The following is a 14,067-nucleotide window of genomic DNA, read 5'->3' as shown; positions in this document are numbered from 1 at the left end:
GGGCAAGGTCGGGCTCTGCGCGGAGCTTGGGCAAGGTCGGGCTCGGGCTGGTCCCTAGCAGAGGGTTCCAGCCTCAGACCCAGGCAGCAGTTGGGAAACAGCAGTTGCAACAGATCTGAGTGGACTGCATTAGGGAAGCCCCCGCCCAGCGGGCGCGGCCGGCACATATCTCCCCCAGGGAGGCAGCGCAGCCAGCTCCTTGGAACCTCGGCCGCTGGCCCCCGCAGGCCGGCTGCTCCTGCTGGCCTTTGCTCCGCGCCTCCAGGACGCCATGGCGGCCTAGCGCATAAAGCGAGACCGGCAGACCCGGTGGGCCGGCAGGCGACTTCTCCCGCATGCGCTGAGTACCAGCTTCTGATCGAGGCAGGACCCGGTGCCGAGGTGGGTGTAGCAAACGATTCCGGGGGAGTTTCTGGTTCTGGGGAACCCCTGGGGTTCGCTGGGCATCTTTGGGGAGACTTGCATTCCCTTCCAGGACTAATGTCTGGTTTTTGTTCTAGAGGAGAGAGTGGGGGGTGTGTGGGAATGGGGTGGTCTTGGGAGATGAGACAGCCCCGCTCCACCACTGACTGAGCTCTGGCCGGAGTCAGCCTGGCCCGCGTGGGCTGTTTGTGTATCTACCCCTTCCCAGGACCAGGGCTGTACCCACCCACTCGCGGCAGCACGGAGAGGGAGGCTGGACCCCCTGGTCCCCGCCTGTTGGCACAGTCGCCATCAGGGCCCCGCTCTGGGCTGTCACTAAAGCACTCGTGCCCTTGCCTCCTGCTTGAGCCCTCTGGGTCTTGGTGTCCCCCTTAGTGGTGCAAGAGGAAGCCATTGGAGAGAAGGGCATCGGGCCAGGCGAGGAGCTGGGGATTCTTGAGGGCTGGACACGTCCAGGGGGCAGCGGTGAGCGTGGCCTCCCAGGAGTGCGAGCTCTGGGCTCTGCTCCAGAGTCGAGGCCCATTGCCAGCCCAGGGTGCAAGTGCCCAGCCTGGCGCCCAGCAAGGACTCCAAGGAGTCCTTAGCCTGAAGGCTCTCTCACTGTCCACTCTGCCTGTCAAAAAAAAAAAAAGCCTGAAGGCAGAGACCCACAGGGTGAATCAGAGCTTCTGTGGGGCATCTAATGTTTTGATCCCGTCGGTCTGAGGAGGGGTCACAGCAGCTTCCCTGGTGGGTCAGCTGTGTCACAGCTGTGGGGGTGGAGAGGGAACCCTCAGGACGGCCATGCATGGGGCCTCTGAGGTGCACAGTGGAAGGCGCCGGGCATCGCGCCCAGCTCCATGGCACCCTGTGTGTTCCATCGCTTTGCGTTACGCTTCCCCCGACTGCTGGCTGCAGGTGGGAAGCACTTTCTAGAATAGCGAGTATTGTCACTGAGAACACTTGTACCTGTGGGTTCTCAGTCTGTGGCTTCGACCAAAGGGAGCACGATTTTATCTGGGGGAAAATAATTGTTCAGGTTGTTCCCTGAACAGCGCAGCCTAATCACTCCGTCCACAGCACGTAGATGCTGTCAGGTTCTGTAAGTCACCGGGAGGAGGGAGAGTCTACATGAAGAGGTGTGCCGGCTCCACGCAGGCACTTCCTCACTTCATGGAAGGGGCCTTCGCACCTGCTGTCTGGGCATCTCCCGGGTCCTGCAGGCAACCCCGTGGATTCAGGATTCGTTATAACTGCTGCCTCCTCTCACGGGCACTCTGGGAAGGGATTCCAGTGACTCAGGGTTTCAGAACAGAGCCTTCGGGGAGGCAGGGAGAGGGGCTGCCCAGGGACCCCGCCCCCCTGGGACCACCTCCGGTGACTTGAGGTCACCGGTGCTGCTTGTCCGGGGCTTCTCACCTGGCTGGGGTCTGTCTTCAGGAGGAAGGAAGAGGAGGAAACTGTTTTCTCCAACAAGTAGGGAGCCTGGGACCAGAGCTGTCAGAGCCAAACTGAAATGCCGGGGTCGTAGCTTTATCGGCCCATGGGTTCCCCACAGGGCTCAGTTTCTGTCTTGCTCTCTTCTCGATTTTATTTTCATTTGATGAATTACTTTTATTCTGCATGACCACCAGATACACACATTGCGACCTACAGAAACCAACCCAGAATTGCCCAACGCCGGAGAGCAAGCTGGCAACTGATTGGGAAATAACCAGTCACTCAGCTATTTTAATTGATGGAATAAAAAAGTAGCCTGCTCAGGTATCTAAGCCATCTGACAAATTTGGGTTAATTTAGGGCCTGTGTTGACAGGTGGAGAAGCCCAGGATGGGACCGGTGTTGGCACGGGGATGGGATGGGGGGAGGGGAGCTGCGGTGAACAGCCAGCAGCGGTAGAGTTCAGAAAATGCTTCTGGGGTAGAACTGTTGGCAGTTCCCTTCCCTGCTCTGGCTCTGCCCGCCCTGCTGACTGCTGGGCACGGCCTACGTCAGCTCACCTAACAGCCGTGCACCCCCGCTGGCTGGCAGACCCGCCGTTGAGAACGCGCTATCAGCTCCTCGAGTGACGCACCTCAGCTCCTCCATGGCTTTTAATCCAGGCAGCCTTTGTAAACCTCCAGCCCACGGAGCCCGGAGAGTGCGTCCTGTCCATTGTCTGGTTCTTTGTGTGTGTATTGGAAGCATCCTGCGTGAATCTCTCTTGTATAGCCTATTCTCACCCAGGCTTCCTTTTGCATCACCAGTGATTTTTAATTTTTATCAGCAGTCGTTAGGCGTGCAGGCTGCTTAGAGAACACCTTGGTTCAGATGGGACAAGTCCTTTCCAGAGTGTCGTGTGGCCGTGAAGGGGAGGGGTCAGAGCGCCGGACTCCTGGTCACTTGTAGTCCTGGCCTTGGGGGGGGGGGGGATTCTGGCATGTGTGAAGATGCTTTTGGCTTTGGGTGCTGACCATGGAAAAGTCTAGAAGTAGGGCAGGCTCTGGGTTCAGCTTTCGCAGCAACCCTGGCTCCTGTGTCTCTGCAAAGCCCTGTTTGCCCCACCTCCTGCTATGGCTTCGTCTTAGTGACTTTCCTGGTAGCCGCCTTAGTCCATGGCTTCCATTCTTCCTCCCTAAGGACTCCCAGCATTCCAGCCAGCAGCCCTGAAATTCACCCCCCCAGGTCCCTTGAGTCCTGGGGCTTGCCCCGATTGGGCTGGTTCTGTCTCTGGACTCAGTCACCAGCAGGGAGCTGAGATCGCTGTCCACAAGTCAGCCCCTCCCTGAAGCTGCGCATGGGCCCCTCCCTGTTCCTAGGGCACACGGGCTGCCAGAGGGCGGGGCTGACCACTGTGGGCAGAAAGGAGGGGAAGGGACCTGTTGTTGGGAAGCGGGATAGGAGAATGGGTGCTTGGAGCACACTGGGCAGTGGCCACAGTCCCGTGAACTCCTTGAAGTCCTGTGTCAGCCGTGACAAAGCTGCATCTACTGTGCCTTGCTTCCAAGGGTAGAGGCACAAAGAATTCGGGGGTGGGGGCCACTGCGAGGTCCAGGCCAGTGCAAGGTGATCCACCTGTTCATTCAGCCCGCTGGGAGGGGCCTGCTCGGTGGCAGGCGCTGGGGATGGGCAGCAGTGGGCCTTGTGGGTTTGTAGGGGGTTTAGTGGGAGTGGACCCTGCTCGTTTGTAGCCCGGGTCCCTTCCGTTGGTGGCGCAGTGAGGTTTGGCTGCTAAGAGCTCAAGACTGCCCTCCCCACTCCAGGAAACCGTCCTGAGCTCAGAGGGCCTCATGGCCTGGGAAGTCCTATACCGCGTCCTGCATCCCGGTGGCAAATCACAGTCCACAGCTGGCTGATTGCCCTCCAGACTCCTGGCCCTGCGGTCAGAGCGAGGCTGATACTACCTGGGACTGCAACCTGGCTTGGCTCCTTCGCTTCCTGTCCTGCTTCGCTCCTGTCCACACGGGCTGCTTCTAAGGCCACACCCTCCACACACCCGAATCCGGACAGGTTGGCCCTGGGCAACCTCATCTAAAGCAGTGGGAGCAGCCTTCACTGTTGAAGGGCTCACTCTGTTCCGTGGACTCCAGACGTGGAAAGGTGCCAACGACAGGGAGGGAAAACATAATGAGTGATGCAACCAGACAGAGAAACCTGCCTGGTTTTGCCTATAAGTTGGTCTAAAAGTCCCTGGCATCATCAAGCCTGGTGAGAGACAGCATCCTGGCTCTTCAGCAGACCATGCACCTGTCCACTCTCTGTGGCGCTAAGGGCGGGGATCAAGAGAAGAGAGTACTTGGTCTGCCCAGGGCTCGAGGTGCTGATGGGAGGTGTCCCAGCCGAGAGCGTGGTGGGAGCAGCACCCAGGAGTCAGACTTGGCTTTTTTTTTTTTTTTTTTTGACAGGCAGAGTGGATAGTGAGAGAGAGACAGAGAGAAAGGTCTTCCTTTTTGCCGTTGGTTCACCCTCCAATGGCCGCTGCAGCTGGCACATCTCACTGATCCGAAGCCAGGAGCCAGGTGCTTCTCCTGGTCTCCCATGCAGGTGCAGGGCCCAAGCACTTGGGCCATCCTCCACTGCCTTCCCGGGCCACAGCAGAGAGCTGGCCTGGAAGAGGGGCAACGGGGATAGAATCCGGCGCCCCAACCGGGACTAGAACCCGGGGTGCTGGCGCCGCAAGGCGGAGGATTAGCCTGTTAAGCCACAGCGCCGGCCAGACTTGGCTTTTGACATCATCCTGCTCCCTCCCTGGCAGGGCTGTGGGGAAGGAGTCTCGGCCCGCGGGCACATGCCACTTAGAGACCGATGATCTTAGATGAAGGGCTTGATTGTGGCAAATCCATCAGAATCCTTTTGGCTACAAGGAAAAACAAAAAAGAAAGAAAGAACTCAAAGCAGCCAACACTAAAAGGGAAATTTGTTAGCTCTTAAGACTTGGGAAATGGAGTGGTGGGTTAGTCTGTTTCTCATTGCTATAGCAAAACAGCATAACTTTAGAAAGGAAAGCGGTGTATTTAGCTCGCGGTCCCGGAGGTTCAAGGGCACTGCCCCCGCCTCTGCTCGCCTCTGTGCAGCCTCATCGGGGGTGGAGTGAGGGCAGCAGCAGTCTGGGAGAGGAAGAGGGTGTTCGCAGACAGACGGGAAGGCAGACGGCGGCCGGGGCTCAGGCTTGCTCCAGGACAACTCGCTCCCACCAGAACTAACCCAGGCTCCTGCGAGAGCTTCCTGGGTCTCTGCTGCGAGACGCTCTCCCCAAACAGCCAACTTCCACCGCCCCACCCCCACATGGCGGCCCGAGGCAGGCCTCCAGCGCGTGAAGCTGGGAGGACGTTCCATCCAAGCCAAGACTGCGGGCATCAGGCAAAGGCTGGCCCAGGGGCTCCAAAGATGTCGTCAGAAGTGCCTGTTCATCTCTCTGTCTGTCTCTCTCTACCCCCTCCTCTCCTTCCTTGAGTGGAAGTGGGGGCCACGATCAGCCTCAGGGCTGCATCGCTAACCCAGTCACCCACAGTTAGAGGCTTCGCCTTGCCTAGGAGAGGTGCTGATTGACCTGAGTTTGTTTGGGGATCTCTTGCTCCTTGGCCTGGGCCATTGAGGCCCAGCAGAGGGAGGGGAGCAGCTTCGTGGGGGAGGGGATCGAGACGCCATCACCTTAAGACAGGGGAGGGTGCGGGACAAGGGCTGTCCTCTGTGTCCAGGCCTGTCCTAGGTGAAACGAGGACACTCCTGTCCAGTCCCTGCTGTCACGAATGCCCCGGCACCTGGAAACCGCAGTGCCCCGCACGTGTCGGTGGGGACACGGCTTCTTCCCACGCAGCAGGCAGGGGCTGGAGCGAGTGAGGCAGGGGCAACGGCGCTCCTGGGTGCTTCTTTTCCGCTAACCTCAGGTCTGCCACTCAGCAGGAACATCTCCAAGGACGATGAACCTGACCCTGAGCCTGGGCCTGTTTCTGGCCGGCGTCCTCTCCGTGAAGGGCTTTCTGAAGCCCAGCCTCCATGGACAGAGCTTCGGATCTGTGAGCCAGGCCCAGGGGTGGCGGAGCAAGAGGATAGCCCAGGAGCTTGCCCGGCGCAACATGGATTTCGGCTTCAAGCTGCTCAAAAAGCTAGCCTCCAACAACCCCGGCCGGAACATCTTCTTCTCCCCCTTGAGCGTCTCCACGGCCTTCTCCATGCTGTGTCTGGGGGCCCAGGACTCCACCCTGGCGGAGATCAAAGAGGGCTTCAACTTCAGGGAGGTGCCCGAGAGAGACCTGCACGAGGGCTTCCACTACCTCCTGGGCAGGCTGAACCAGGAGAAGCGCGACATCAAGCTGCGAGTCGGAAACTCACTGTTCATGGACCGGAGGCTGCAGCCCCAGCAGAAGTTCCTGAGGGAGACCAAGAACCTGTACGAGGCGGAAACGGTCCCCACCGACTTCCAGAACCTGGAGCTGGCGCAGAAGCAGATCAATGAGTACGTGAGTGAGAAGACGCAGGGCAGAATCAGCCACCTCATCCGGAACATAGAGCCTGGCACGGTGATGCTTCTCACCAACTACATTTTCTTTCGAGGTAAGGCTCGGGCATGGTGGCACGGGAGGCAGGACGACCAGCAGAACGGGTTTACAGATCCGAGGCTGGCCGTGTGCTTGCTCCGGGACCTCAGGTTCATCTGTAGCAAGCTCTCGGAGCGCCATGCTTCCGTCTGTAAGACCAGTGCCGCGACACAGCATGTAGCAGGCAGTTACCGGGACTCACGGGGAACAGGCTGGGAGCTTGGCCACATCTCCATCCTTCTCCCTGCTTGCTTTCTCGCCGATGATCCTAACGCCACGGGGGTCCTGCACGGGGCCGTGGCACTCTTGTCTGTGTCTGAAGTGAGGAAAGTGAAATGCAGAGAGAGAGGCTCATTGAGCTACTCCTACTTACCAAGCCAGCCAACGAGAGAGGAACAGGTCCCCTCTTCCCCTGGGGCCTCAGGCCGGTGCATAGTCCACCAGGCCACGGAATGCGCAGGTTGTTGAGGACTCCTGGGGCGGGGCGGGGGGGGGGGGGGCTTTGGTTTCTTTATCAGATTTTGTCGATCGCCCAGATCTGAGGGACAGGGACTGGAAAAGAGGGGGGAACACCCCCATACTTAAACTTCATCTCCCACCACTGCAGATGCGCTCACACACCACCCGTGTACACAAAAGTTGGCCAAAACAGGTGAGAATCAGGACAAAGCCCCTCGACTTAGGTGCCCATTCCTCACTCTCATGGGCTGGCTTTGTCAGTAGGAGTAGCTCACTGCAAAGCTCACTGCTGAACCATCAGCCCCACAGCCCTGAGTATGGGAGTTCAGATCTCCTGGAATCCGCAGGGCGATGGGTGCTATGGAGGAAGAAGTGATCATGAGAACCTGAGGCCTTAAGTCCCTGCAGAGCGCACAGGGGGTAGCTTGCAGTCCCCCCAAGTCTCTGTGTTCCCCGGACCACAGCAGGAGCCACAGCGGAAACCACGGAACTGAGGGCGACTGGCATCCACGCAGCACTCTCTATGCACGGCTCCGAGCCACGCCGCCTCATCCCGACTCAGAGCAGCCCTGTCAGGGTGCCCATCCGGCCAATAAGGGTGCTGAGGCCAGGGCCATTAAAATGTTTCTCCAAGATCCTTCTTTCAAAACAGAGAAGCCGAGTTTAAACTCGGGGACCTAGCACTCAGGGTTCTGTGTTGGCAGTTTGGAGGTAGCAGGTTTGCGAAGACACAGGTCTGAGTTCATGCCCAGTGGGATCAAAGTATCCTTGTGGTCAGAAAGGGGACGTCTGGGTGCCTTTCAGCAAGCTCCAGGGCAGCCTGTTCCATTAACGTCAGGCACCTTCACTCATGCAAGGCCCGGTAACCCCCCATCGCTGTGATGCATCCTCTGTTGTTAGGGTAAGACCTGTGGGCTTTCCCAGCCCCAAGGACACCTGGGTTTAGGGCTCTCGACTGCTCCCCTCTCAGCCCAGCAGCCTGGCCTTGGCTTCTCCAGGGACCGACGGATGGGTCTGAGTCCCCGCCACCTGGAGTCCTCAGGTCACTGCATGAGAACAGGGGCTCCCGGAGTCCTGGCCTGACGCCCCTTGCCCTGCATCTGGGTGGCCAGTGGAATGGGGTCACCTCTTTTCCCCCCGGACGCTTGCGTCACTCTGCCCTTCTTCACTCCTAAGCCAGGTGGCTACGTGAATTTGATCCCAAAGCGACAAAACAGGAAGATTTCACAGTGAGCAGGAACAGGTCGGTGCAGGTGCCCATGATGTTCCGTGGGGGCTTGTACGACGTGGGCCGGGATGAGCAGCTGGCCAGCACCGTCCTGGAGATGCCCTACGAGGGGAACATCACGGCCACCTTCATACTCCCCGACGAAGGCAAACTGAAGCTCCTGGAGGAAGGCTTGCACGTGGACATCTTCGCCAAGTGGAAGAAGCTGATGTCGCGGAGGTAAGAGGGCGCCCTGCACAGGCAGCGTCTGCCTCTGCCTCCCTCTCCCTTTGCCTCCTCCACCCACAGTCACCGAGTGCTTCCCTCTCGGCCAAACCCTCTTCTGGGCTCCATGGGGAACTTGCGCTGTGGGCCATAGACTGGGCAGCAAGCCATAGGTGGCCCGTGACCTCTTGCTTCCTGAGGGGGTTGCATGGAAACAGTGAGAGCACAGTGGATGGAGTCTCGGGGTAAGGTGGTGGTCAGGGAGGGCTTCGCAGAGGAGGTGGGATTTGAATTAGAACTTCCAGGCCATATAGAAGGGAGAGGAGGGACCTTAGGCAAAGGAGATTGCAAGGATAAACGTTTGGGGTGTTGAAGGGAGCCGGGAGCTGTTCATTGTGACTGGAGTGGTGTTTTCCATGGTGCTGCCACAACCAGTGAGTGAGACGTGTCCCAAGGAAGTGACACTGCTGGTGAGCGCAAGACCAAAGCCATAGGGGCTTTTCCCTGAAGACATGAAATAAGAGCCGATTTCAGGCGAGCCTACAGAATCCCTCACAGGCACTTGCCTGCTCATAGATTTTCTTTGAAAATTAAGGGCTGGTGTTGGAGGTAAGCCCTGGGGACTTGGTCAGCACAGGTGATCCCAGAGCCTTGCAAGGGCCTGGCACAGTGCCGGGGCTACGGCAGCCGGGAGGGCTGGGGTGAGCTGGAGAGGGCAGTTTCCACTTGGGCAGGGACAGTGTCTGGATTCCGCCTGCCTGCTCCGTGCCTTCTCACCCTTCCTCACCCTCGCTGTGCCCCTGTGCTGTGAGGCGCCCAGGGGAGTCCAGGAGAGCTGGCGATGGCACTGGGCCTGAGCTGAGCCGCGTTCACACGGCCACACCCTGACGTCTCTGAGACCCAGAGTCAGCTGCAGGCTCAGAAACCGAAGCTTCTACCCGTGAATGCTTCCGATGAAGTCCCGGGGGGAGGCGGGGAGAGGGCAGGGGGAGGCGGGAGAGGGCAGGGGGAGGCGGGGAGAGGGCAGGGGAAGGCGGGGAGAGGGCAGGAGCTACATGGCAGGGCGTCCCAAGGTGGCTGCTGTCCCTTGAGCCCTGCACGCACCCTCTGTCCTCCCTGTTCCCAGAGCCGGCGGAGTCTGGCCCTGGGACAGGCGGAGGGGACTGGGTTCTAAGCTCGGCTGAGACCAGCTCTTGTCTGTGACATGTGGCCCCTGGGTGGCTGAGGAGTGTGGCAGATGAAGAGAAGTCAGAAAGTGACAAGAGTGCCAGGCCCTTCTCTCTGCTTCACCCAGAAGTCCCAGTTGGTGCATCTTGGCCCAAGATTGCATCTCCTCTAGTGCTGTGGTTACGTGGCTACAGAACCTCTGGCTGGTTTGCTGGAGCCCAGCATCCGATTGTTCCCCTCCCCCACCTCCGGTTATTTCTGTTCATGAATTCATGGCAGGCGCCTAGACCAATACCTGGTGGTCAGTAGGCTTTTGGCAAGGCTTGCTGAATGAATGAATGAATGAATGAATGAACAGGTAGATTTTGGCGTTGGACCTACCGAGGGTACTTTAGGGCTGAAGGAGATTCCTGGGAAGGAGGGCAGCGAGGGAACAAACATGGGAAAGAGACCAAGCGCTGAGCCGTGGGCAGCTTGGTCAATAGAGATGGACGAGGAGGTGGGGCTGGCCAGGGGCGACCTCAAGGCACTGGACTTGGGTTGGTGTGCACCAAGTAAAGGGGTCAGCTGCCCCCTGCTGCTGGCCATTGGCTGTAGAGAGCTGGAGGTCAGTGGCCACCCTGGAGAGAGGTGCTTTGCTAGAACATTGAGGTCAGAGGTCTGACTGGAGTGGCTTGTGGCGAAAATGAGAGACAATGCAGAAAGCTCTAGAGAATTCTGCTAGAACAGGAAGAAATGAAGCGGGCTGAAACCTGAGGGGTGACTTGGGCGAAAGAGATTTTTCGCTTTGTTTGGAAGACAGAGGTAATTCCAGCACGTGGTCCGCTCTTAAGAATGGTCAAACCCTTGCCAACTACAAACAGCACGGGAGACAGAGAGTGAGCGGGGCAGGAAGGAGGTCCTTGGATGGGTGAGAGGAAAGGGAAGCCAAGGTGGACACTGGGCACGTGGTTAAGACACCTGCCGTTGGAGGGACTGGGTTCGAGTCCTGGCTCCACTTCCAGGTCCAGCTCCTTACTAATGCACACCCTGGGACACAGCAGCTGAGGGCTCAAGTACATGTTTCCCCGCCACCCATGTGTCTAGCCCATACGGCTAAGTTCCAAACTCCTGGCTTTGGCCTGGCCCAGCCCTGGCTTGTTATAGGACAAGCAGATGGGATCTCTCTCTGCCTCTCTCTCTACATGTCTCCTTGCTTTCCAAAAAAAATGTTTTTAAATGAAGAAATGGTGTCCAGGACCAGGCGGACAGGAATCCGGGGCCAGCAGGTGCCTCAGGGATGCCTGGTCTAGGCTCTGGGCCCAGAGGACAGGAAACTGCAAGTCCCAGGGCCAGGAGGGCGCTGGCTGCTCATTGCCCACCTGCTAAGTGCCTCCCGAACATTCACTCTCCTCCTCTGTTAGGGCCGTGGGTGCTTGACGGTCACTCTTATTTTCACCCAGTGGCCTAGAGCACTAAGGTCATCCAGCCCCGGGATGGAGCTGAAAGCAGCTCTGCCCGGCTCCAGGCCTCGGGCCCTGCTGCTCCAGCATCAGGGCTGCTGGGGCAGAGTGGGCTCTTGGCCATGCCTGCCACGGGGGAATCTCCAGCGACTACGGCCAAGGGGTCCTGGGGTGGCAGACATGTGGGTGCACCTCCTGTGGATGAGGGCTGGGCAGGTGTGCTGGGGGTGGGGACAGAATGCAGAGGGCACCAGGTGTTTGGATCCCGGGGTTCCAGGGCCCAGGGGCCTCTCCCCGTTCTGTGGCTAGAGAGAGAAGACCTGAGGCTTCTGGGGCTGGGAGAGCAAAGCTCATCGTTGATCCTGGAGCCTGGCCCAGAAAACGGCAGGTGCCCCCTGCTCACACGTGTTCCCTCCAACCTGCCAGGGTGGTGGACGTGTCTGTGCCCAAGCTCCACATCCAAGGCACCTACGACCTGAAGAAGACACTGTCACACCTGGGCATCACCAAGATCTTTGAAGAGCATGGGGACCTCGCCAGGATCGTCCCGCATCACAGCCTGAAAGTGGGCCAGGTGAGCCCTCCCCACCCCGAACACCGGGGGCCTCCCCACGGCCGGGGCCAGACCCACAGTCACAGCCACGGTCCGAGCAAGGATCCCCCCCATCAGCAGGCCAGCCTCGAATCCACCCCTGGCCCGGACCAGCAACCCGCCCCAGTCCTCTTGCTCCCAGTCTTGAACACTGGGGAAAGCTCCTGCTGCTATTTCGGAAGCTGATTCAATGCAGCAAGCATTGATCAGGGCCCAGCTCATGGATCGGACCGAGGGCCGCTCTGGGCCTGACTCAGAGCCTCTCTCAAAGGCCACGGGCTTCTTAGTAAGTCGTAAACATGATGAGGAGATGAGCAAGCAAAGGCCCTGGGGCCAGGCAGAGCACCTGTCTGACTGGGAAGACAAGACAGGACCATGGAAGGGAGGGCTCCAGACAGAGACACCCAGGAATGTCAAGTTCAGATAACAGCGGATTTTTTTTTTAGTATACTAAGTACATCCCAGGCATTGCATGGGACAGGTTTTCACAAAAATATACTCATTGTTTGTCTTGAGTCCAACTTTGGGTGCCCTGTCTAGCAGCCCTGCCCTGGGCATACGAGGGCATGGGGAGGGAAGACAGCTCGGCAGGCAGACCTGGGTGTGGGTGGTGTCCTCAAGTGTGGGGAGCGCCATGGCTGGGGGCTGGAGGTGTGGACCTGGTGTGCTCCCCGGGTAGGGTGGGGGGGAGGGGCAGGTTCAAGCACACCTGGACCTGGGATGAGGCCAGGCTGCCCAGCCCAGCCCAGCCAGCCGCGCTGGATCCGGGGCAGCTTCAGCATTTGTCTTCCCCTTTGCGAGAGGAAGAAAGCAGTTAGCAGCTCCTTAGGGCGCTGAGTTTTCCTGCACAGACTTGCTGCCCGCCGTGCGTGCCAGCTCCCCTCCCTGCAGGCCGGCGGAGCTCAGTGGCTCCTTGCTTCCCTGTAATGGGTGTGCTGGCTGCCGCCGTAGGCCACTGCTGACAGTCACCCTGGTAGAGCTCCCTGAACTACGTTCTCATCGCTGGATTTCTTGGAAGGATTCTGATCACCTGGCCACAGGTGTTGCCTCTGAGGTGGCTCTGGTGCCTGAGTTGTCTCGAACAGGCAACCTGGGGCCCTGCTGCCTCTTAAGCACCTGTTGGGCGGTGATGGACGTGGGCCCGGGCTGCAGCTGCCTCCCTCCCATCTGGCAAAGCTCGGCAGAGCCCAGCCAGGACCCTTGTCGGAGCTTCCCCCAAATTCACAGGAAGTTGAGCCACGCCTGCTCCATGTCCCCCAGAGCTGGTGTGCCCATGAACCCTCAGCAATGACAGTGGAAGAGCCAAGAGTCCAGGTGGCTGGCAGCAGCCAGGTCACTCCCGTGCTGTCCCCCCCATCTGGGCCGTGGCCTCCGAGCGGCTTGGCGGGCACTGACGCGTGCTTGTTCCTGCAGGCGGTGCACAAGGCCGAGCTGCAGATGGACGAGAAGGGCACGGAGGGGGCCGCGGGCTCCGGAGCAGAGACGCTACCCATGGAGACGCCGCTAAGCGTCAGGATGAACCATCCCTTCCTGATGATGATTTACGAGAAGGTCACACCTTCCATGATCTTCTTGGCAAGGGTTGCCGACCCCAGCAAGTAATCAAGGAGGGGTTTCTGTGGGCTGTGGACCCCAACTGCAGCTTGGGCCCGAGTGGGGTGCATCTGCTGGGGATCAAGGCTCACTCACATTCAGATTCGATCCCGTGCCGTCGCCAGCTGCAGAAACCACCCAATGACGTCATCGCTGGCTCTCTGGGCTTCTCGCTTGCTCTCCTTCCAATGCCACTCCAAGGTCAGGATCTGTCGCCGCCCACCCCTCCCCTGATGGAGTTCTCTTCCCTGGGCAGGCTGAGGGCTTTTGTGATTTAATAAACAAGCTCTCCTGCCCCCCAAGTCTGCTGGCTGATAGGGGGTAGCCTGGGTGGGTGGGGGTGCTGTGAGTCACAGCAAAGGTTCCTGGGGTTGGAGAGAGGCCCGGGTTCAAATCTCAGGACGAGAGATCCTGGGGGGAGCCACATGGCCTCTCCTGGAGTAGCAGCTGGGGCTCACTTCTAGCTGTTTCAGGTGCAGGAAGGAGGCCCCGGGGCCCCTGTCTTCCTGCCAAAGGCAGGCGCTTTGCTTCGAACCTGCTGACAAAGGAGGCCCCTGCAGGGTCTGCCTCTGACCACCAGAGGGCCCTGGGCGCTGGTGGGGTTGCTTCAGGGACCAGGGTGGGGTGGGCCCCCTGGAGGGTTCCTTTGGGTCCTGCAATGACTTTTTCCTGTGCTGGGAAAGGGGGGACTTCTTCCGGTGCTGGGAGAGGAGGGCATCCCAGCTGGCTTGGCCTGAAGAAGCCTGAGCCGGCGCAGCTGGCGTGGAGTTGCTGTGTAGCCCTTCTGGCCCCTGGGCCCTCTGGTTCTGGTCACAGCCGCCCTGTGGGCAGCCAGTGGGGGCGGCCAGTGGGGGCAGCCAGTGCCAGATGTGGGAACTGAGGCCCAGGCAGGTGGAGCAGCTTCCTATGGCCTCGTGGGAGCCACCAGCAGCCGTGCCCAGTGCCCCTGCTAAGGGGTGGGAA

The 14,067-nt window shown here is 59.5% G+C and overlaps 1 protein-coding gene across 2 annotated transcripts; it reads left to right on the top strand.

Moving 5' to 3' along the window:
- Nucleotides 1-283: 283 nt before the first annotated feature.
- On the top strand, nucleotides 284-13,360 carry LOC133751509 (serpin A12-like). Of its 2 annotated transcripts, none has more exons than XM_062181580.1 (5): nucleotides 284-381; nucleotides 5,785-6,435; nucleotides 8,055-8,325; nucleotides 11,346-11,493; nucleotides 12,925-13,360. In XM_062181580.1, exons 2-5 carry the CDS (start codon nucleotides 5,802-5,804, stop codon nucleotides 13,111-13,113), a joined length of 1,242 nt encoding a protein of 413 aa, XP_062037564.1. In that variant the 5' UTR covers nucleotides 284-381; nucleotides 5,785-5,801; the 3' UTR covers nucleotides 13,114-13,360. The 2 variants fall into 2 exon arrangements, with proteins under 2 accessions (XP_062037564.1, XP_062037565.1); XM_062181581.1 differs by having other exon boundaries at nucleotides 5,782-6,435.
- The last annotated feature ends 707 nt before the right edge of the window (nucleotides 13,361-14,067 follow it).

The sequence above is a fragment of the Lepus europaeus genome, chromosome 22 (genome assembly GCF_033115175.1).
Source record: "Lepus europaeus isolate LE1 chromosome 22, mLepTim1.pri, whole genome shotgun sequence".
NCBI lineage: Eukaryota > Metazoa > Chordata > Mammalia > Lagomorpha > Leporidae > Lepus > Lepus europaeus.
The sequence above is the reverse complement of the archived record's forward strand: the minus strand, read 5'-3'. Positions and strand labels throughout refer to the sequence as shown.

Excerpts from the sequence above, each read along its gene's own strand:
- LOC133751509 (XM_062181580.1), top strand. The coding sequence starts at position 5,802 with ATGAACCTGACCCTGAGCCTGGGCCTGTTTCTGGCCGGCGTCCTCTCC. Across the intron at positions 6,436-8,054 it reads CAACTACATTTTCTTTCGAG|CCAGGTGGCTACGTGAATTT; the intron begins GTAAGGCTCGGG and ends TTCACTCCTAAG. Across the intron at positions 8,326-11,345 it reads AAGAAGCTGATGTCGCGGAG|GGTGGTGGACGTGTCTGTGC; the intron begins GTAAGAGGGCGC and ends CCAACCTGCCAG.